The sequence below is a fragment of the Lepisma saccharinum genome, chromosome 20, assembly GCF_977018435.1.
Source record: "Lepisma saccharinum chromosome 20, izLepSacc3.1, whole genome shotgun sequence".
In the NCBI taxonomy this organism is placed as follows: Eukaryota; Metazoa; Arthropoda; class Insecta; order Zygentoma; family Lepismatidae; genus Lepisma; species Lepisma saccharinum.
The window spans coordinates 64,505,778-64,530,633 of record NC_139248.1 but is presented as its reverse complement, the minus strand read 5'-3'; the positions used below and the strand labels follow the sequence as shown (position 1 = coordinate 64,530,633).

The following is a 24,856-nucleotide window of genomic DNA, read 5'->3' as shown; positions in this document are numbered from 1 at the left end:
ATCCCCAGAGGAAGAAACCCTATAGGTGGAAGTGGCACCTGTTTCACTTTACTATGGCATCCATTGTTCATACAAGTTCTGGCTGGTTTGGTAACTCAGTTGCTAGAGCAATTGCACTGTTTACCAGACAGACCCAGGTTCAATTCCTGGTCTGTCCTGCATTTTTTTACTGAAATTTCTGTGTAGTACATCTCCTGTGTGTGGCAAATAGAAACGTAATTTACAACTCTGTGATCGGATTGATCATTACTGGTATTTTATTAATTAATTGCTGGCCAGCTACATGGTGAAAGTGTTGATTAATATGTTTTCATTTGTGTATTTTTATATGTTATTGCATGTATGTACAGTGGGATCCACTAGTATATATGTTTTTAAATGATGGATTTTATGTATGCTGGTGCATAAGTTGTCAACAGCTTGTTTAGATTTTTTAAAATTTTTGAAGCTCTTATTGGGTCAAATAAAGCTCACAAACATGGTGATGGACAATTTGCACGGTAATACTAATGGATCCCACTGTACATGTACTTGTTTGATTATGCTTTTGCTGGACATTAGATTCCCCTTCCGCCTATGCTTAGCTACCCCACTGGGGTGATATCTTTCCAAAATACCATTGCTGTGGAAATTTCCAGTGCTACAGGGTGAACATCCACAGACTCCCACCTTGACTATAAATTGGCCAGTTGGACTTAACAAAGAAACAATTTTTTACCATCTTTACGATGACGAGGAACCTTTCCTCTAGAGTGTAGTCCACTCATGGTGTCTAGACTGATGATGGAAAATGTATGTAGCAATTGGTAAAGCCAATTCCTGTTTGAAATCCCCACGTTTTGCCCATTTGAATTTTGTAAGATATTTCCGAGCAGTATCTGGGTGCCTAGAGAGCTGAGTAAGAATGATGCATAAGGAAACGCAACTAAAATGCTACATACTAGTTCGGCTAGAAGGTTGCGTTACTGGCCGGAATATAATCAAGTCAAGGGTAGACCACAGAGATAGTTACGCTAACTCTGTGTTAGTGAAAGTACCAATGGTTAGGCCATAGGTACACCTTTGTTGAATTAAGGAAATTAGTTGATTTGGTCTATGCACATATGGAGATGCTATGTAAATATGTATATAAAAACAGTGTATAATTAACCCATGTAATCCTCCAAGATAATGTTCAGATTTGACGAATTAACTCCTAGAGCTATAGTACTATTATTTTTACCAGATGTTTATTCACTCTCTGTACTTGTTGCATTATATACGAACCTAGGGACTGAAATATAAATTTTATGTGTGACCCCCCTTCCTCTTTCTGGAAATCTGGTGTTAATGATAATCTGCTCTCTTAGACAGGGTGAGGTGTTTAAGGAGATAAATTTGAAAGGATTAAAGATGAGAAGTAATCTAGGGCCGGATAAAAGAAGGGAAACTGTGGCTGGTACCACAACTTGTAGAAACTATATACTGTCGATGTCACTGAGTTTCAAAGACAACACACCCCATTGCAGTAGCACTAAGAACTCCACACAGGTAAAACAGCACATGTGAAAAATCAGGTGGAACCAGGGCTGGCTCGTTAGAGCAATGGCACAGTATGGCCCACACTTGAATCCTGGTCGCTCTTATATTTTTCACTGAAATTTCTACAAAATTGTCTTCAAACCAGTGAAGTAACAAGTTACGCAGTTAACAAATGTCTTGCGGAATGCAACTTCGTGGTCACCCTCTACAAACAATATGTGCAAGTAGAACAAGTTACATATGGAAAAAAAAAAGTTTCTTTTTTGCTGCTTCAAATCATACCATGAGGACACATAAGATGTTTCCATGTTACTAAACAATGAAATGCTGACCAAGGCAAAATTTATTGTAGAAAAAATTATACACTAAAACGTAACGTTTTATTGAAAATTATTGTGAATCTTTGTCTGAAGAAGACCCTGTTAGAGGGTAGAAACTTTACGTTTTAGTGTACAAGGTAACCAAAGAAGTTCTTGCCGTTCTAGAGCAGTGATAAATAAAGAGCAATAACAGTTGGGCTGAAAAGTTCGTAGGCTGACTCATAGATGGCCTTACTAGAATTAAATCCATGTGATTTTTACTTAGTACTAACCTTCAAAAGATACGTGTATAAATTTCACAGCTGCCGGATAATTAGTTCGTGAGATATAGCATTGTGAGTGAAGCCGCTTTTGTTATTGTGAAAAAATGGATAAAAAATAATTTCGTGTGATAATAAAGCATTGCTTTTTGGCGAAAAAAAATACTGTGGAAGCCAAGACTTGGCTTGATAAACATTATTCGGACTCTGCACCAGGAAAATCAACTGTTGAGAAGTGGTTTGCTAAATTTAAACGAGGCGAAATGAGCATCGAAGACGATGCACGCAGTGGACGCCCCAAAGAGGCTGTTACCGACGAAAACATCAAAAAAGTCGATAAAATAATTTTAAATGATCGTAAAGTGAAGTTGATCGAGATAGCTGAGACTTTAAAAATATCAAAGGAACGTGTTGGACATATTGTGCATGAATATTTGAACATGCGAAAGCTGTGTGCAAAATGGGTGCCGCGCGTGCTCACAATCGATCAAAAGCAACAACGTTTTGATGATTCGGAGCAATGTTTAGCGATATTCAACCGTAATAAACACGAATTTTTCCGTCGATAAATTACAATGGATGAAACATGGCTCCATAACTACACTCCATAGTCCAATTGGCAGTCAGCCGAGTGGACTGCACGTGATGAACCGAATCCAAAGCGTGGAAAGACGCAACAGTCAGCTGGCAAGGTTATGGCATCAGTATTCTGGGATGCGCATGGTATTATATTCATCGATTACCTCAAAAAGGGCCAGACTATCAACAGCGATTATTACATAGCGTTGTTGGAACGTTTAAAGGATGAAATCACGAAAAAACGGCCCCAATTGAAGAAGAAAAAAGTGCTGTTTCATCAAGACAATGCACCGTGTCACAAATCAATGAAAACGATGGCAAAATTATATGAATTAGACTACGAATTGCTTCCCCATCCACCATATTCTCCAGATCTAGCCCCCAGTGACTTTTTCCTGTTTGCAGACCTTAAAAGAATGCTCGCTGGAAAGAAATTTAGCACTGATGAAGAGGTAATCGCCGAAACTGAGGCCTATTTTGAGGCTAAAGAGAAATCGTACTATAAAAATGGCATCGAAAAATTGTATGACCGCTATAATCATTGTATCGCCCTCAAAGGAAACTATATTGAATAATATAATCGAATTTTGTCAAAAAAATATTTTTTACTATGTTAGCCTACGAACTTTTCAGCCCAACTGTTACAGTGGACGGTACGCACCTTTAGGTTTTGAAGTAATCTCCATCAGCATCCAACACCTTTTGCCAATGTTCCTGTAGCTGCACAATACCCTGGTGATACAACTCGGCGGGCTTGGATGCAAAGAAGTCCATGAGTGTGTTCCGCAGGTCTCCCTCATTTGCGAAGGATCTCCCATGGAGGTGGCTGTCGAGGGAATGAAACAGGGGGTAATCTGTTGGTGCACGGTCCAGTGAATATGGTGGATGGCACAGTGTCTCCCAGCCAAGTTGCTGAAGGGTCTCCCGGGTCCTCTTTGCCACATGTGGCTTGGCATTGTCGTGCAGGAACAGCACACCCTTGCGATTCACCAATGCCGGCTCCTTCTGCCGCAATGCATGGTGCACCCTTTGCAACTGCAGAGAGTAGAGGGCAGCAGTGATGGTCTGACCAGGTGGAAGGAGCTCGTAATGCACCACTTGCCGACAATTTCACCATACAGAGACCATAACCTTTCGTGAGTGCAGAGGTGGTCTTGAGGTGTGAGGAACAGGGTCACATGGCAACAACCAATGTCTGGTACGCTTGGGAGTGTCACAGTGGACCCACTTTTCGTCACAAGTGAGCAAGCGATCAAATATGGGTGTGTTCAGGTGCCGAGTGAGCAAGGACAAACAGGCTGTCACTCGTTGGTCCTTGTTGGCTGCCGACAATGTGTGGGGTACCCACTTGCTTAACTTGTATGACTTCCCTATTCCATGCAGGTGCAGTCTGACTACTGTTTCAGTGGAAACATGGAACCTTTCTGCAAGTTCATCACACGTTAGACCACTGTCCTCCTTGGTGGCTGCTTTCAGGGCCTCGTCATCCAAAAGGCTCACATCTCCCGAACGGAATTTCTGGAACCAATGCCTGGCAGTGCGTTCGTTCATGGCATTCTCCTCAAATGCCTGGCAAATGCAGCGACTTGATGCAGCAGCTGACAGGCCCACTTTCAAGTCATACAACAAACACACGCGAACAAGCTGCTTTGATACCTCAATTTCTCTTCGGCACTGGACGAGCTATCACTGCTGTTTGTGCGCAACGTGCCTGTATTACTGACAGTCGATGGTCAGACTAACTCCCGATCGCTTGGCAGGCACGTGCATCATTTCGTTTCCTCTCTGTGAGCGCATGATTAATGGGACGTCAAAAACGGCAAGAACTTTTTTGGTTACATTGTATAATTTTTTCTGCAATAAATTTTTCCTTGGTCAGCATTTGATTATTTTAGTAACATAAGATGTGTGCATTTATTCCATTCTTGATTGTGGCGGAAGTTGTAGTGGGTGAAATTAACACTACGCTCATCTACTAATGTATCCTAGGTTTCCTTCCATAGAGTTCTAATAGGATACTGGAGGAGACCTAGGCTATGTGAAATTAGTCAGTCTTTGGTTTAGTCCTCAAGAAGTATTTTCTGAACACACTATGAGCCTGGTTTAAGTTTTTCGATATTTTGCCTTGGTGTGCATAGGATGTGTTCTTTCTCATGCTTCAATCGGTGAGTTTACTTTTGTTGTTTTTATAAAGTCAAGGACATTGGTAATATTTAATTGTTATTAGACACAGTAATGTTTCACACTGCTTGCATCATCAAAACCAGTAGAGTTGAATTTTTAATATACGTTTATGTTTCAAGTAGAAGGTGTCTGAGAAGTGACACAACCGAGAGTTTGAACATACATAACTTTGGTACAATAAACAATAGAGACATAAACCTTGCAAGCATTAAAGAAGAAAATCATTCTCTACATGAACATTCAGTATAGGCAAAAAGTTACTGTGGTGTAGCTATCTTTTATCCATGTTTATTTATGTTCACTTTGTACAAAAACTTTTTTTTTTTACACCTTAGAAACTTTTTTGCCATACTGAACGTTCATATAGAGAATTGTGACTGACCCAAAGATGTTCATTTACTTAATTTATTACTTAATTTTGTGTTTCATACGCACGATGATATATTTATGTTGTTATCAATGTCTATTTTGTAATATTTTGCGAAAATGGTATGTTTAATTAATATGATGTATTACTAATTATGTTCGCGTAATGTAAAATTATGCTGTATAAATTTCTATATGCATTTTGAGCATAGCAACGGAAAATAAACAAAAGACTGTAGATCAATAAGTGATATATATGAAAATTTTAAATAGTGACGTCCGAGTTTTCTTTGAATTTATCAAGCTGTAAGCAGATTTGGATAAAGGTAAATACTAGGATGTTTCGTTGAAGTTCAAGTAAAAAGGCTTGCTTCAGAATCATTATTTTGTTTAATGTTTAAAAAATATCCACATAGACAAAGTTAACACACAGTGTAAGGTTCATGTCTCTATCACTTTTTGTACAAAAGTTACATGTGTTCAAAGTCTCAGTTACATGACTTTTCAGACACCCTGTATTATTTTAATTAAATTTAATCCTAAATTGCAATTAGTAACAAATTGAATTTGTCTTTTATTTCAGTTTCCAGTGAATAAATTAGCAGATCAGTTGAGGGAGCAACTGGCCCAGGCTGGCTTCACAGAAACCCTTACGTTTTCTCTGGTATTTATTTATTGAGAAAATTTCAGATACAGCATGTAGCCATTTTACACTGAAATCAGTAACAATGAAAGAAACAAAAATAAAAATGGCAAAATATTAATATAAATAAGTCAAGATAGCACAATTAAATATTATTTAGCAACATATGTTCTGATGGTTGACCAAAAGGCATACTCTGTGGAAAATACATGAGCACTTGATGGGAGGTTGTTATATTGAGTGGGAAGTCTGTGGAAGAGCAATCTTTTTTGAATTTCCATTTCTAGGCTTTTTTGTGTAAAATAGATTTGTGTTGCGTGTTGTGTGCATAGGCACTCGAAAGTGGAATTCCTGGAGGAGCGTGTTGCAACGGAGTTTGCCATTGACAATTTTGTAAAGATACCTAAAATCATTTAGTAAATGGCGCTGATAGGGAGTCTGTAAGTTTAGAAAGGACAGGAGATGTGGTGTTGGAAAATTGCGTAATGAGGGAACCCTGTAACGAATGGTCTTCTCGGCCATTTTTAAACTCACAACACCACCACCGCACACTTCTCAAAGCGAGACACTTGTCCCCATATGTCTGCAGCATTTCCCTATGGATCTTGATGGGCGTTCGTCCCTTGGTCCATTGAAAACTAATAACAATTCACTGCTCATACAATGTGGACGTGTGGAGTACTACAGCCATCTTTGCAAACTGACAGCAGTGCCGTGCCGCAAAGCAGCCAAGAGTTAACGCTGGGCCGTTCCAAGAAAAATCTATTGCATTGAATGCATATCTTGATTTCTCACTCACACTAATATTTCTGCTGAAAAAAAAATAGGCGCAAAGACTTTTCGATTTGCCCTCGTAAAATCAATCAATGAATGTTTGATGGAAACTTTTTTGTACTTCTATCGTGATCGATTTTAGTGTCCGAATGGTCAAAGTTTCAACCGTCACATGTATACTCATTGAGTACAGATTGTTGATATTTTGACCAGCAGCATGTGGCAGCAATTAATGCGCCATTTCTTGAAAACTACACATGATATTTCAGTTGTCTTTTTATATCTTTAGTATACATAAGAAGGTATGAGATACTCAAATTACAAAAAATTACAAAACAATATATCCATTGTTACTACTATTATCGTAGTATACGATTCCTGGATCGATTAGGTTTAGAGGATTAGATGCATCTTTGGATCTTTTCATAAGTTGTGTTTCTCTTTTTCTTCTGAAGAAAAAGGATCGTCCTGCAGAAAGAGCAATGAATTCTCCCCTTTGTTGCTATGGGATAAATTGATGATAACCTCTCAACCACTGCATCTTTTTGAACAATTTAAATTCTAAGTTAAAGAATGAGAAAAAGCAACATTTTAAGTAACATCCGATAATTAAGGGTCCAGGGGAGAAATGGGGGCAAAAGCCTAAAGTTCTTAATTTTCTGTGATTTTGCAAAATTTCCGACCCTGAATTTTTTGTTTTTTTCCGATGTTGCACCACGTGCAATACATATCCTCCCTCCACATTTGGTTCATCCAGCATCCATAGGACTGACGCTAGAAGCAAAATTCTGGACATTGTGATCATTGTACAGTGAAACCCTATTTTCATCTTCCCAGATTTTACATTTTTCTGCATTTGAGTTTTTTTATCTTATTCATCTGAGAAACTTAAAATCAAGGTTCCTCTATACATAGATTTAATCTATATCTGGTCCCTTAAACCACATGCTTGCTTTAGTACCTGTATGTAATAGAGTTAAGTATAGGAAATTTAAACCTCCTTATGGGTATAGATAATATCTCATAGGGAGACAATGAATATATTTCTGCAAGTAATATACAGGGTTAGTCAAAAAGAAGGATCAGATTTCACAATGTTATTTCCAACAAACAATATGCGGCAGAAACATAATCTGCATATCATTGGATAGAGTAAGGTTAAAAGTTTTGTTGCAGGACCTTTGGTGGTTTCATTTATGCACTAACAATGACTTTTTTCTCATTGCAGGTAAATGACAAAACCAAAGGAAAAGTGTCTTGTGTGCTATTTGCAAGGTGTGAATCCATTGTGCAAGTGCAATGTGAATTCCGCTGTAGATTCAACAAACAAGTCTCATTATAAGGAAATTTACGAGTGGCATAAGAAATTTGTCAAAGATAGTTGGTTGCACATACCAAGAAAAAAGCACTGGTTGCCCACAGACGTCCAATGAAAATGTCGTGCGTATCTGAGAGCCCTAGAAAATCTGGGCATTCCTCAAAAAACCGTATGCCTGCTACTCTTCAAATATTTGAAACATTTCTAGGCTTGCCTGTGTTGTGGATATTCAGCCGTACAAGTTGTAGTTAATGCAGGCATTGCACTTGCACAATGGATTCACACTTCCCAAATTGTAGCAAACAAAACGTCATTGTTAGTGCATCAACAAAACTTGGAACCTTACTCTATTCAATGATGTGCAGAGTATGTTTCTGTTGTGTATTGTTTGTTGGAAATAACATTTGGAAATGTACTCCTTCTTTTTGATTAACCCGTTATTTGAACTATGATGCAGCTCTCTTGCCCCCTCACAGCTCTTAACAGCAAATCATCTATTTTTTCTGCAGTGTTCCAGATCGGATATAGCTGATAAACTGAGGAAGAAAATTGAAGACCTCCCAGCCGTGCACATAGCAAACCCTAAGACACAGGAATTCCAAGTGGCAAGAACAACGCTTATACCTGGGTTGCTGAAAACTATTGCAGCCAACAAGAAAATGCGTCTACCTTTAAAATTGTTTGAAGTATCAGACGTGGTTCTCAGGGATTCAACACAAGGTTAGTGCAGAATTTTCCAAAAGCGTTCCTCAGAGTTGAAGATGTCATTTTTCAATGTAGTTTTCTTCTGCCAATGTACTGGGTGCCCTACTTGGAGCCCTCTGGAGCCCGTTCGAAGCATCGGATTGCGCTGAAACGTGGTATAGGGGCTATGAAGACCATGGGGAAGCGAATGCTAACAGAAAAAATAGTTCAAATTTTTACCACCAGGTGGAAATGTGGCGCCTTGAATTAATTTTCTAACTCAGAGCCCTCTGGAGCCCATTTGAAGCAACATATTGCACTGAAACTTTGTATAGAGGCTATGGAGACCATGGGGAAGCAAATGCTGACGGAAAAAAAAATAGTTCAAATTTGCACCACCAGGTGGAAATGTGGCGTCTTGAATTAATTTTCTTTCTCAGAGCCCTCTGGAGCCCATTCGAAGCCACATATTACACTGAAACTTGGTATAGAGGCTATGGAAACCATGGGGAAGTGAATGCTGACAAAGAAGGAAGTTCAATTTTTCACCAGCAGGTGAAAATGTGGCACTGAAATCTGGTGACAATTAGGCAGGATCCATGTTAACAGGGAGCATATTGAATGCTGCTGTGCAGACATAAACTCAAATTACTGGTTGTTACTTCAGAGCCACATTTCAACCTGGTGGTTAAAAAAGTTTCAACACAATCTGTTGCATCGAGCAGACTCCAGAGTGCTCTGAGTAGGGCAAGTTTAATTGTGGCCACCCTGTAACTCCAGTGAGTGGGTGACTCTTTTTGGGTGGGGGGAGTCTTTTAGTTGCTGTCTCAACCAGGAGTATGTTGCCTGCTGAACTTCATCAATTGTGATGTTCCCCAGAAGGAGCCTCCTTAAGAAATCCAAAAAGCCAATCATCGGTAAGGGCTAAGTCTGGAGGGTAAGGAGGATGTGGGATAACTTTCATTCATATCACTGGCCAACAAAGGTTTTGTATCAGAGCTGAAATTAGCTTTCTTTTATATAATTTTGCATGCTGAATGTGAATCCGTAATCGAAATTTGTCCATCACCCGCAGTTGTTCAGATTCAGTATATATGTAATATTAAGACAACATGTATAGGTACTACTGTACTGTAAGGGGGATTTTTTAAAAATATAACTGGAAACACTGTACGCAAACCTTTATTTTTGAAGTTCCTTATCAGTTACAGACTGTGTTTACACATCATTGTTTGACCTGCAGTGCTGGTCGAAGCCCATTCGAACACACTGTAACATACCCAAATATACCATCCACCATTAGACCAGTGCCTCACAGTGAAGAATTGCCTGTGCCAAAACCCCCTAGTAATATGATGGTCAGGGATGAGTCTGATGGTGATTTTGATAAAATGGATAGCATTGTTGCAGATCCAACATATGAAGCAAGCAGGCATTCAAATGAACCACATTTGTTGAGTCAGGCCTTTCTTAATGACCTCGTACGGGATTTGAAATTGTCAAAGCAACAATCTGAACTTTTGGGCTCCCGGCTGGCATCTCTTACAGCCTGAAACATAAGTTGTTGTTTTTTCGAAATTGTGAAGGTGCTTTCAAAGATTTCTTCTCTCAAGAAGATGGTATTGTGTTTTGTAATGACATAAAATCCATGATGATGGAACTGTGCCATGAATTTAACACACACGAATGGCGTCTCTTCATAGATTCGTCACTTGTAAGTTTAAAAGTGGTCCTACTCCACAATAGTAACGAGTTACCATCAGTTCCTGTGGCTCATGCAGCATATCTCAAAGAAACACATGAATCAATGAAACTATGGACTTTCAGTGGAATATATGTGGCTATCTGAAAGTTGTCTCACTTGTACTAGGAATGCAACTTGGTTACACAAAGTCTTTGTGCTTCCTTTGCAAATGGGACAGGCAGAACCACTATGTTAAAAAAGTATGGCCTAAACGAACTTCCCTGACTCCAGGAGGGAAGAACGTCAAGCATCCTCCTTTAGTTACTCCTGAAAAATATTTCTACCCCCTCTACACATCAAACTTGGCCTTATTAAGAACTTTGTCAAAACCATGGACAGAAAGGCCGAGATTTCCAATATCTGAGAAAAAAAAATTCACAGGATTAGTGATGCTAAATAAAAAAGGGTTGAAGAAATAAAGTGGCTGAAGTTCCATTTCGTTGGTAATTTTCGATTCGTCAAACGTCTTAAGATTTTTGAGTAAATTAGACGAAATTCTGCACATCTATTCTCTACGTCCATTTCAAGACAGGGTCTACTTCATTTTTTGATAGCATAAAAAGAGAAAATCGCGGATCCAGGATGTTGGATTTTTTTTCAAATTCTCTTATAATTTTTGTCCAATTTGCATGAAATTTGGAAAACTCTAAAAATGTATGCAAAACTAGTTATGTGAATATGTTTATACTACATATATATATTTAATAAACCTAGGGATATACAAAGATAACACTCGGAAAGAACTGGCCATTCAAAAAATGGCTTTTCTTGTGAGGGACGTGAGGAGGAAAATTTTATTCTTTATTCTATGAAAACTAGCAACAAATAGGGTATGACATGTCCACATTGTGATTATGATGATTATCCATAAAAAGCATTTCTACAATATAATGTAGAACCCTACACACTGTGAGAATTCGCTTTTCGCTATATTCTGCAGTTATTGGTTGGCAACACTGTATTCATACACGTGCATTTGTTTACAGTACAGTTCCTTCTAAGGGCGGATCCAGTATAGTTGGCTTCTGCTCCTGAGGCAGGTTGTTAACTCCATTTATAGTATAACTCTGGGGAGTTAGGAAATGCTTAGGATAGGGATTCCGGGTATGGCCGGTAACGTGTATTGTGGAGGGAGTGTACCTTTTACCTTCTTACTTGCACATTTTACATGTTTACTTCCCAGACGTTGGTGCTCGTAACGAGAGGCGTCTTTGTGCCGTGAACTACAACAAAAGTCCTGGCTTTGAAATAGTTCATGGTCTTCTCGACAGGGTGATGCAGCTTCTAGAAGTTATTCCAAGTGCAAATAAGGATAACCGTGGATACTATTTACGAGAAGTGGATGGTAAGTCAAGTAGAAAATTAACTTTCATGTTTAAAAGTATCTATGCTAACTTCATTGGTATTATTATTATTATTATTCCAGGTCTGAGTGACCCTACTTGTTTCATTAACCATGTAATTATCATAGATGCTTAAGATGTTTATGAAACAAGTGGAATGTTTTCATAACCACAATAGTTAATGAGCTTTAGGCAAGGTAGGCAGATCACATCTTTAGACATCAAGGGAAAAGAAAGTACTATATACTCTTGTGTGCTTTTAATGAAAAGACCACCTCCGTGACAGAATGATTGTCACAGCATGGTATGATGCAATCCTGGCCTGGGCATGGTGTTCTTTGTGACTATCTGTTCATCGTATCATCACTCGTCATCTTGATTAGCCAAAAGTGGCGGAGTGACATTAAATAACAAAAATGAATACAATACAAAACAGATTTTCATAATGAGGATTACATAATTTTAATCAGAGGGGCAAGTTGATTATTAATTACTTTGTTAATTGACAAATTGTTGAAACTCTCAGAGGGGTGATCTTTGTGATGTTTTTATGTGTTAACAGTGTTGCCACATGTAGGTAAATTTCCCACAGTACAGGGAAAAGTATGGAAAATTTGAGATGGAGAGAGAAGTTTTATAAAACATATCAAAACATCAATATTTTTATGTCTTCAAAATTCGAAAATATCAGACTCGCATATTGAACTATTCACATCTTCTTCCAATCTAGAAGAATAATAAGTCATAGCTTGAGAACAATTAATATCTTCCTATTATCTATTAAAATTATTTCAGTAACAAACTAGCATAAATGTGTGAATTGATGCATAAATAATAATAATAATAATAACTGATGATGTTTAGTAATCGCCGATTTCAGCAAAGGGTAAAATGGAAAATTTTCTTCTTGAAATAGGGAAATTGTGTTCTCAGGTTGTGGCAACACTGCGTTCAGAGATACATGATTCAGGAACTTTTCTCATTTAGATGTTTATTGTGTAGTGAAATTATAGTTTATGTATCCTTTGTTGTAGATCCATCATTCTTCTCTGGGCGCTGTGCAGAAATAGTGGTGAATGGAAAGGTCATAGGTGTAATGGGTGTTCTACATCCGGAGGTGATCACCAAGTTCGAATTGACTCTTCCATGCTCTTGTTTTGAAATAAGTATAGAGCCATTTGTATGACCGTTGTAACTTGTTTGATAAATAAATGAATGGAAGAATGTTGTTTTCATTTTGAAGTGCAGTATATATGTTATGGAGCATGCATTGTGAAAGAAAAAAGTGTGCATTCTTTTATGAAATGTGTTGGGGATTGTTACATTGATAAACACAATGGTTAGAGTAGTTACCAAAGGTTAATTTATTTGATTTATTTTATAGATTTATGGAGGGTGGGATTCACTAATATTTAATCAGAACCTAGCTCATATATATAATTGTTTTATTAAATGTTTTTACTGTATTTAGTTGTTTTTTTTTTTTGTTGATAATTTCAAATATTTTTATATATAGCATATATATGTTTTGTTTTTATAGATATATCAAGTTTCAAAAGTTTTAAAATTTTTTGTCCTGTACGTATCCTAATATCTCTGATGGGCAAATTGCTAAATTTCTCTTTTCGCTCCAGCAAAATGCTGTGTGGTAATGAGTTCCAGTAAACATTTAGACATTGGGTTAAATGAATAAAACTGGTCACCTACTCATGTCTCAACTTTTCGGTTGACCTCTGGGTTCTAATTCTAGCCTGGGCATGCATGTTCTTCATGAGTGTCCTTGATCAATTTCATCATATCATTGCTCATCCTCATATTTGTGATTTGCCAAAAATGGCCGAAAACCAAAGTAAAATAAACCTAATCAATCAATCAATCAATCCATTTCTTTTGAATAATTCAGAGTATCTGCTCACATGGGTAGCTCTTGTCCCCCCCCCCTTTCACTGCATTGGTGAGCATTTGCTCACGTTGTGACAATAATGAAAAACTGTATGTTGCCAGAAACTGAGCAGCTGCTGTGTATTTCACACGAAAGTATGAGAACATGTGTACATTGCCAGGCATAAAAATGTTGATACACCTAGGAGAAGTCAGAGTTGGAAATTATGAAAGAGACTTTATTCATTGCAATGTAAATGCTCACTTCTTAATTATCTATTCACTCTGCTGGCCTTGGATTTGATTTGACTTTTGTTACTGTCACTTTTGTGCCTTTTTTGACTGATTGCAAATGAGGATGAGTAATGATACGACATGTTCAGGCTGGGATTCAAATCCAGAATGCCTGCTGTTGTAGTGTGCTGTGCTAACCACATCACCATGAAGGTTGGCTTAACCATTGGAGTACATGCTCGTGAGCAACCAATTGAGACTTAATTGGGAGTGGATCTATAAGAAAAATACAGGGAAAAGTTAAAATATTGCCTACGTTATATCTACAGGGTGACGTACGGATATAGAACCAAATGCCGATAAAAAATATAAGGTAGGTAGATAAGATAGGTCGATGGCTGTGCAGGACAGACACATTGCCGTTTTGGATACACCAAACACCATGTTTATGCACCAACACTAGGCACCATAATCATACTTCGGAAATAACATCAGGCAAATGACCCCCATCAGCATACCTTATCTCGTGGCCGTAGCAGTTGCACAAGTTGCAATTTGTATGGGTGGAACTCTGAATCACACTTCGTAATCCAAAGCAGTGGACCGTAACTAACGTTGCAGTGTCCTTGCTTTCATCACGATGGAGCGAACCTTGCACACTTTGCTGGAGAGTCACACGGATTCGGTGGACATTTTCAGGGGGTATGTACCGTCGTCTGGAGTAGGGATGGCCAAACGGATCCAAAAGTTTCGGATTTGGATCCGGATCCGAAAGTTACGGATCTTGATCCGGATCCGGATCCGAAAGTTTCGTATCTCAATCCCATTATAATATTACCACACCTTAAAAGGTATTATGATCTTCGATTACAAAGAAATTTTTCATTAGTTAGTCCTACAATAATTTTTTTCATGTGTTGTTCCTAAATTACTGTGCTACGCATCGGCTAACACACTCGTGCACAAAAATAATCTTACTTGTTTAACATAAAATGTCAGAGGTGATTTTGTAAATGCCATTGAAACGAATATGTATTCATTCGAATGTATTGGGAATGGAAACACACATAAATTTGAGACATTCCATTCCAGGATGAAACCTTTAACACATTTAACAAGATAGAAATATTATACAAAAAATATACAATTGTTCTAGTTACAGTTTTAAAAATTTAAATAAAACATTATAATATATGCAGTGTTATACCGGGTGGTCCATTTATAATGATAGTATGGAATATCGCATGCAGAATGCATCCAATCGAAAAATTGCACGTAATAAAAGTTTAATACTATTGAGGGGGTAAGTCAATGCAGCAAAAATTTCGTCGCCGCCGCCACCAACCCCTCAAGGGGGGGGGGGGGGAATTTGAAATTTCAAATGGAACACCCCCATTCATTTTACATATTTGGATTCCGTGTTGAAAAAGAAGAATTTTTGTTTGAAAAATTTCGTAAAAAAATTGTAAACTTCGAACATTTATAAACATTTGGTAGTTTCACATTCATTTTGTTCCCTTTATGTAATAACGGTTTTGGTTTCCGTAGAGAAGATTGCATAAACGAATTTTATTCAAAAAATGTGTGCAAAGAATTCGGCAAAACAAAATTGTTTGCAATTTATGTTTTTGTATAACAATAAATAATATTAATTTGTTCCAACTCTTTGGTTTCAAGGAACAATTTCATATGAACAACAAAATTAAGTATGTTACTACAGTTTAGTTATCATTTGAGGTACACAAATAAATGTTTAAACGAGCAAATGTTCAAAATTATAACCGTTCTCTTCAATGCATTTCAAAACACGGTGTCTGAAGCTCCACGCTGTTCGTCCCAAAATGTCAGGAGTGATAGAGGCACAAGCATCAATAATTCGTGCCGCATGTTTTCTAGCGTTGTTGGAACTTCGTGGTAACACTTTTCTTTAAGTAGTCCCCAAAGGCAGAAATCAGGTGATGGGAGATCGGGTGAACGAGCTGGCCAAGAAACGGGTCCTCCACGTCCTATCCATCGACCAGGAAACTTTGTGTCCAACATGGCTTGAGCCTGAATGGAGTACTGGTAGTGTTGTTCATATGAAATTGTTCCTTGAAACCAAAGAGTTGGAGCAAATTAATATTATTTATTGTTACACAAAAACATAAATTGCAAACAATTTTCTTTTGGCGAATTCTTTGCACACATTTTGTGAATAAAATTCGTTTATGCAATCTTCTCAACGGAAACCAAAACCGTTATTACATAAAGGGAACAAAATGAATGTGAAACTACCAAATGTTTATATATGTTCGAAGTTTGCAATTTTTTTACAAAATTTTTCAAACATTTTTTTTTCCTTTTCAACACGGAATCCAAATATGTAAAATGAATGGGGGTGTTCCATTTGAAATTTCAAATTTACCCCCCACCCCCTTGAGGGGTTGGTGGCGGCGACGAAATTTTTGCGGCATTGACTTACCCCCTCAATAGTATCAAACTTCTATTCTGTGCAATTTTTCGATTGGATGCATTCTGCATGCGATATTCCATACTATCATTATAAATGGACCACCCGGTATAATTACACAAAGTGCAAGACTAACAAGGGAGGTTATCTAAGTGTCCCCCTGCGATTTCCATGAAACTTGGCAGGTGTATAGTGCGGCCCAATGGAAGAAATACGTGTTTTTTGTTTCAACTAAAAAACTGTTTTAGGGGGCAAAACCCCTTAAATGTCATGGTGAGGACAAATTGAAGTGAGGATCTGACCCCCTGTGTCCCCCTCCGATTTCCATGATACTTGGCAGGTGTGTGTATAAACGGGCCCAAAGGAAGAAATCCGTGTTTTTTTTGTTTCGGCTAAAAAACTGTTTTAGGGGGCAATCCCCCTCAAATGTCAAGATGAGGACAAATTTAAGTGGGCATTTGACCCGTGTGTCCCTCTCCGATTTCCATGAAACTTCGCAGATTTATAGAGGGGCCCAATGGAAGAAATACGTGTTTTTTTTTGTTTCGGCTAAAAATCTGTTCTAGGGGGCAACCTCCCCTCAAATGTCAAGATGAGGACAAATTGAAGTGGGCATTTGACCCCTGTGCCCTCCTTCGATTTCCATGAAAGTTGGCAGGTGTATAGAGGGGCCCAATGGAAGAAATACGTGTTTTTCTGTTTCAGCTAAAAACTGTTTTAGGGTGCAAAATCACCTCAAATGTCAAGATGAGGACAAATTGAAGTAAGGATCTGACCCCTGTGTCCACCTCCGATTTTCATGAAATTTGGCAGGTGTATAGATAGGCCCTATGCCCCCTGTTTCTTCCTATGCCATATTTACGTGGTTTCAGGGTCAGATCCCCACTTCAATTTCTCCTCATCTTGACATTTGAGGGAGAGGGGGTTGCCCCCTAAAACAGTTTTTTAGCTGAAACACAAAAACACGTACTTCTTCCTTTGGGCCCCTCCATACACCTGCCAAATTTCATGGAGATCGGAGGGGGAGACTTAGACCTCCCTTGCAAGTGTATTAAGTAATTACAAATCACGCATGGGCGCACACAATATATATATATATATATATATATATATATATCTGTGTGTGTGTATATTATATATATAGATATGTATATGTGCAGGTAACAATATGTTATAAACACATTCTTACTTTCCAAAGAAGCGCATGTGGGATGGCAAAATGGATCGGGATCCGAAAGTACTGGATCCGGATCTGGCCATCCCTAGTCTGGAGCCCCTCATGGTTCCTATAGATGAATCTATCCATTTGACGCCACTGTTGAACCTACCTGGATATCATTGTTCTGTTTGCAATTTAGCAATGGCAATCTACGGTGCAGCTCAAACTGCATGCCTACTATGCTTTTCTCACACACAGGCCTTCACAGCCTGAACACGCCCCTGCACTGCCAACAACACATGGCAAAATAAATGGCAGACTTTGTTGCTCTTAGGCATGACAGGTGGCACCACCACACTTTCCTTTGTGCAGGATTGCCATTTGTTGTTGTACTATTTTCTGTGGTTCACCAATGTATATTAAAACAATAGGCATATAATGTAGTAGTCTGTTTCCATCACTGACCACTGGCTAAAAGTAGTGCTTCTTAAAGCTATATATCTCTATATATATAAAAATGTATGTATGTGTGTATATTTGTTCCGGCATAACTCTCGAACGCCTGGACCGATTTGAACCAAATTTGGTACACGTATCACTTGCAATCTGGAAACAAATACTGTGGGGGGTAAGACACCCCTAGGGGTGGGTGTGGGAAGGGGGTGACATGTAAAATGACTGATATTAGTGTGGAATCATAGTTTTTTGGGCCACTGAGATGAGATGAATACTGACATTCTCAATGCCGTTCAAATCCAAGTTCATTTTACACTATAGTTAGAATTCATTATATTCCTGCCTAATAGAAGATTTGGATAAATAAATACCCGGCCAACACCAGGCAATCAGCTAGTATTGCATAGAAGTTCACATAGGTTCAAATTTAAGATTTTTCAGTTAACATTTAATCAATTGATTTAAAAAAAAGTCAATATGCTGACCAAGACAAATTTATTTTATTATAAAACATAAACTAAACTTTACGTTTCAACCTTCTAGCAAGGACAAATATAATAAAATAAATTTCTGCCTTGGTCAGCATGTTGTTTTTTTTCATATGGAAACTAGGCTTAATGGTCTTACAATTGATTTAGTTTAGTTTACGTCACATTCTGCCACTTTTGGCTGATCATGACTATTGGGATTGATGGTGAAATGAGATGTATGAAGGGACAATCACAAACATATATGGATGACACAACAGAAACCCCAGTGAGGATTATACTGGCTGCGAGTCCAGACACCAGAACCTAATTAGTCTGCAAAATGCAGTCCAGCCCAGGGTGTACTACATAGAAGAGAGGTTGACATTTGGCTGTCTTCGTAAAGGGTCACCCCTTACACCAAAGATGTGTAAAAACTTACGTTTTTCCCTTGATATCTAAAAAAAAAAAAAAATAGTCAATTAGTGCAATACTAGGCAGTGATGTGTGTGTAATGGCATGAAGAAGTGGGTTTGATACCTGATAAAGGCAGTTTGCACAGTGGTTCGGGTCCCACTTCAAATAGTAGAAGATTTGCCCTCAATTAGGGTATCTGAGCATAAAGTAGACATGTAACAAACTCTGACCAAACAGTGTTGCCACAAAAATGAGAGGAGGGCAGGAATATTTCTGAGCAGGCAGTCACACTTAGTATACATCTCAATACTGTGTAAGGAAAAGGTATGTTTGGGCTAAAAGGCAATTATTCATTTAGTTTTTCTTGTTCGTGGGGAAGGCAGGTGGCGTTCATTCTTGCAGTTGCAGTTGTCTGCTACGTAGGATATCAGACTACCTTACAGGAGATCCAGTGGATGATCACTGGCAATTTTTCTGACAGTATATCTGCATAAAGGAATTCTGGAGTTCATCCCACCTCTCATCAATGCATACTTTTGCAGGGTGGCTACTCGCCAGGAATTCCAGAAATTATGCATGAATGTTTGGCTCCAGGAATTATGTGTGAATTTTTCTCCATAAGTGTGAAAAATTGCAACTTATTAATCCAAATTCCATTGAATTTATACATATTTATAAATGCCCTGAGAAGTTTTTCACAGTTTAGGTTTTATTTTTATCGGAAGGAAAAGAAAAGTGTGTGGAAAATAAAGCAGAATGCTCTTGATCTGTTTACTTTTTTTAACCACTGTGAAGGCTGTAATCAGTCCCATGTAGGTCTCCTTGAATTTTATCAGAAGAATTATCTACTGTTTGTTGTTGACCTTGAAGATTCTGAAACAGCTTACTGACTGAAAGAGTTCAGTTCTTGTGCTGTCTGGAGGCCTTCTCACTGATTTTTGCTTCATGTATATCCAAGTAGTTTCTTCACGAGCAGAGGAAATCTGTTTTGGGATGTCTTTCCCAGTATGGGAATTTGTTCAACAAATTCAATTCAATGATGAACAAAATGTATAATAGTGACATATCATAACAAACCTTGATGATTCTGTCCTTGAACTCTACTGACTGAAGGTAGTGCCGTCACCTTGTAATCAACGTTTTTTTTTCATCACACTGAATGAATTCTTTGACCAGTTTGAACATTGATAGAAATACTTCTCGCAGTAGTAACACTGTAATTCCTTTCGAGACACTTATCAGTTAGTACTACAACTTGCTTCCCATTCTTCAATAAATCATTGCAGAAAGTACAGTTAATGTCCTTAAAGTGGACTTTGCCTCACCCTTCCTGTCCGGATTCAAGAATGGTCCATCTGTTTGATCCCTTGACCCAACAGAGAGGCCATCTTTCAAAGTGGTTGCCAGCTAATTGGACTTCGCTTCACCCTTCCGTCCCTGACATGAGAAGGTCTCGATGGTGAACCTCCAAATTTTGAGTCGGGAAGGAACCAACCCCTCGGTATGAATGTTTGATCTATCATCATCACTGGCATTGATAGGATTTTATCTTAGGCCGCGTCCGAATCGGCAGCAGATGTCACCTAGAGCACCGTTCCATCCGGGGACTCAGCCAACCTCCGTTGTCCGAATTCGCGGCAGACGTGGAGTCGGAGGGGAGAGCAGAGAGGCGCGACAGATGCACGCTTGAACTCGCTGTGACGCTGCGCTTGGCAGCCATATTCTAACTTTCACTTTGTACAGACATTTACTGATTAGAGGATGTAAAACTCAGTTATACTTTAACATTTTATCGATAATACTCAATGTTGAAAAATTGTAAATGATGAAATAGCGTGTTACATTTTTAATATGAGTAGTAAATAGGTGGAAATCATTGTCATGTTTGTTTGGCGTCTGCCTTTTGCTTCCTTGCGATGCGCCTGCGCCCCAGAGCGTGGTGGGTGAAGTTCGGGCTGACACCTGGCGGGAAAAGTGACAACCGTACTACAAGGGGACATGTAGATTCGGACGACTTGGACGTGACTTCGAGGGCACGGGAGAGAACGGGACGGAGCGCTTGCCAATCCGGACACAGCCTTATTTCAGGTGAAACCCTAACGAAAAAGTGCTAGTGTCATCTCTTTGCTTCACATCTTTTCAGCATTGCATTTGAAGGAAGAAAAATTGTCTCAAAGTTCCAATTTGAATCATGTTAGCTCGGTGTGCAGTTACAACCATGAGACAAAGCAATATTCCTGCCAGTGGTAGACCCAAGAAAATGCAACAGATGAAGAGCATTCTCTCCGACATCAAGGATTCCTCCCAGCAGGCCAAACAGTCAGTTCCACCAGAGTATAAGAGTATATATTTCCTCTGTGCTTCCACTGGGTCACAGAACAATCACGAAAAAGTGAAATTTTTGCATCTAATCAGTTTTTCTTTTGTTCCTTTCGCTCTTATTCTGGTGCTGAAATTTGGTTTCGCGTTTATTCCAGATTTTGCAGTTGTTCCTTTCACGCTTATTCTGGTGTATAACTTTTGTTTCATGGTTACTCCTTATGTGCTTATTCCTGTACTGAATTTTCGTTTTGCATTTAATCCTGTGTTACGTCTTGCGGTAGTGCCCTTTCACATTTATTCCACCTACTACTGCGACGTTTGGTGCAGCTGCATGAAAATGTACTAAAAACTTGAACTACGAAAGAAGTGGCTTTTGCTTCATGACAATGCACCATCTCGCACATACTTGTTCACCAGGAACTTTTTTGACCAAAAATACCATATTTGCCGGCGTATAAAAGACCCCATTTTTCGTACACACTTTTGAGCAAAAGAGTTTATCACTGAATTTATATTTAATTTACAGTAATTCAAATATAATGTAATATGTAAGTCTACTTTCAACAAATAACTTACCTAATCTAATTAGAAAAGAATACATTTTAATCATCTTCGTCACACACCACAGGAAGCAAGAAAGATATCGTCTAACTCAGTACAGAGAAAGTTTCTAGAATTAAAAGTTAACAAAAACTTGAGTATCCGTGTATTAGACACACTGTTTTTCAGACCTATTTTTAAAGGGAAAAAGTGTGTCTTATACGCCGGCAAATACGGTAACTTGATTGTCGTCTCCCATCCACCCTGTTCGCCAGACTTGACCCCATATGACTTTCTCTTCTTCCTACCGACTGAAGGTTAAATTAAAAGACCACTGTTTTTTCGATGTAACGCAGTTTTCACCTAGCTGTACTTTATTTCTGCATTTTTGTAAATTGAAGGACCGGCTCACTCACTTTAGTTTCCAGAGTTTGACCGTGTTCTCATCTTGTCTAAGCTGTACCATTCGAACCTTTAATGCCGTTTTTCTAGCGTCAAAACAAAGATGCCGTTACAGAGAAAAGTTGTTCGAATTGATGTCTCATCGGTGTTGTATGGCGACATCCTGAAATTCAGGGTGTCGCCAGAAATTTTTGTAGGGGAGCTCGACGATGATAAAACTTGAATAGTAGAAATAATAACAACAATAATAAAAAATTAAAAATAGAATTGTTATTATATGATAATAAAAATAACAATTTTATTCCAAATTTATTATATAAACTGGGAGACTTTACTACTTGATCCAACATGAGTGAATATCCAGTACAACGTTTTTCTTTTGTTTGTTTTTACAGTTAGTGTACTGAAATTCGTGATCATTGAATTTTGTTATTAACTTTTGCATATTTCATTCAAAAAAGGTCTAAAAGTTACGGGAAAAATTTTACTCGTAAGGTTTATGTTGTCTCACCTAAAACTATAATTTTTGTTTATTATTTTCTAATACTAACTAAATGAACTTTATTTCTGTTATTAACAGTAAAAATAAGTTATCCGCTTGCCAATTTACAGGACCTGACCCACTCCCTCCCGACGCCCATGGTTATAGTATACCACCGCACGCAGAGTCTCGTGAATCTGAAACATTAGTGCTATCGAATCGTTGATTCATTCGTTTCTTGTTCAAGCGCGATCCCATGCAAAAATATACAGTTCCATTTGTAATCAGCATATAAGTAATAGAGACAAAGGAAATTGGAGAAGTTATTGGTGTGAAATTGTGAATAGAAAATTATCGCGGTAACAAAGTGGAATTGCTTGTTAGCATAGCCGTGCACACGAGGGGGCAGTTGCCCCCCCTAATGATGGACGTCAGTAGTTTGTTTTTTTTCCATGAAGGGAGAAGCAAGGTATTTTTCCATGGGGCATATTACCCCGTTAATAGTGTTGCCCCCTCAAAAAACACCATTTGAATTTGAAATTATCGCATTCCTGCATCCACATTATAATAATTATTGTAAATTACTATGACTGAAATCAAATTATACGTGTGAAATACAAACTTTTAGGTTGACATTCGTTTTCTAAGGGTGGCCATCCTTTTGTTATTAAACGATATACTCTTAACGAAAATGAAGTATTTTCAATCCGCTGAAAGTTCAAAGTAACTAAGGGAGAAGGGGGTGCAGTGGCACGACCACATGGGGCAGAGGGGTCTTGCCCCCAAACCCTGGACGGAAATAATTTCTAAGGGGCAAGGGGGTGAAAACACTGAAGTAAAAGAAAGCAAGACTAGTACAATCTGAGAGGAGCAGGACAAAAGGATACTCAAGATGGTATTGGTTTTACGTCTTTCTTGCATAATTTCCTGTATGCGGCCAAGAGCACCTGCAGGGAGGCACAGAGGGAGAATTGCCCGCCTCCATTTTAACTTTTATCGGGAATTGGCCCTGTGCGCCGAACGATCTAAATGAAAAAAATGTAAAAGAGAATGCCATGCCGCCGCATGAAGTTTTGGGGGCCTTTTAAATCAATATTGTTTTCAGTTTGCAAAAATTTGGGTCTAAAAAATTTCTTGCTCGCTTCGCTCGCCGTTTAACTCTTTCCTGTAATGCATTGTAAATTACTAGAGAGAGATGTAACAACATCTAAGTACTTCAAACTGTTCCTGCTAAACAGTTTTGTCTTAAATGCATGAACAATTGTTCGGAGGAAAAGGTTCGCGCACATTTAAAATACAAGAAGAAAAAAACTGTTGGTATATATATATATATACGGTATATATACACATACATGCACGCACATCCATCAATGCAATAAATCTAAAACTGATATAAAATGAAGTTCTTCTCTCCCGACTGAACTTTCATCAAGTCTTTTGCCCTCCTCCCCTAATCAGAGGGTCTGCGCACGCCTATGCTTATTAGGGAGAACTGCGCCGTTCGGAAAGTCCCCGCACTCAAAGTTTGACATTTTTTCTTATAATTTATTGAACTTGTCAAAGTAATGAGTACATGCATTTGTTAACTATAAAAAAGGTAAAGTGCTCCCCTGTGCTTAGCACCACACCATGAAGGCGCATAGGGGGTGTGGGGGTAACGCCCCACACTTTCTTGATCCGGTCGTGAGTGGGGGTGATGTGATCAGCATCACGCCCCTGACCGCCTTTACCCCCAGGGTTTCCCCCAGGTACCCATGTTATTCGACGCTGGTTGGGCGCCGGGGCCGCTTCCAGCTATATCTTGAAATAACAAATTATTTGTAAACGAAATGTGAGTAAAACTGCAATCTACGAGGTCATTAAACACCGACAAGATGGCAAACAACTTTCTGCGCGTTGAAATACACAGAAAGAATATTGAAACTAAATTTAAAACTATCATCCATTGCGGTTTTACCTGGTGCCGGATCATCGGCAAATAGACTTCTCAATTTCTCCACACATCTTTCATACGATATACTCAAAATATCCTTGCAGCAGACGCGTTTCCGGCGTCTTAGTGGGCGATAACCTGCAGACTTCTGGCACGGAAATTCCACGTTTCCCTGTAGTGGGCGTTAAACCATATAATTTCAATAGAAGCAGACAAGAGAAGTTCTGTTGCTTTTTGTTGCCGCGTTTCAGTGGGCGATGTGCTTAAAATGCATTGTTGACAAACTGTGATTGTACGTCTCACAGCGAGGACTGTAACAACGGTAGGGATGTGCGGGATCCCGAAACGTCGGGACCGGGATGGGGAAAAAAATTCTCGT

At 38.6% G+C, this 24,856-nt stretch overlaps 1 protein-coding gene across 1 annotated transcript in view; it reads left to right on the top strand.

The window, feature by feature from the left end:
* The window catches only part of beta-PheRS (phenylalanine--tRNA ligase beta subunit), a 48,109-nt gene extending 34,907 nt beyond the window's left edge, over positions 1 to 13,202 (top strand). The window contains exons 9-12 of the mRNA XM_083142016.1: positions 5,814 to 5,894; positions 8,475 to 8,685; positions 11,577 to 11,738; positions 12,771 to 13,202. Of these exons, the coding sequence (XP_082998142.1) occupies positions 5,814 to 5,894; positions 8,475 to 8,685; positions 11,577 to 11,738; positions 12,771 to 12,922 (606 nt within the window). The 3' untranslated portion in view covers positions 12,923 to 13,202. The remainder of the gene's footprint in view (positions 1 to 5,813; positions 5,895 to 8,474; positions 8,686 to 11,576; positions 11,739 to 12,770) is intronic.
* The last annotated feature ends 11,654 nt before the right edge of the window (positions 13,203 to 24,856 follow it).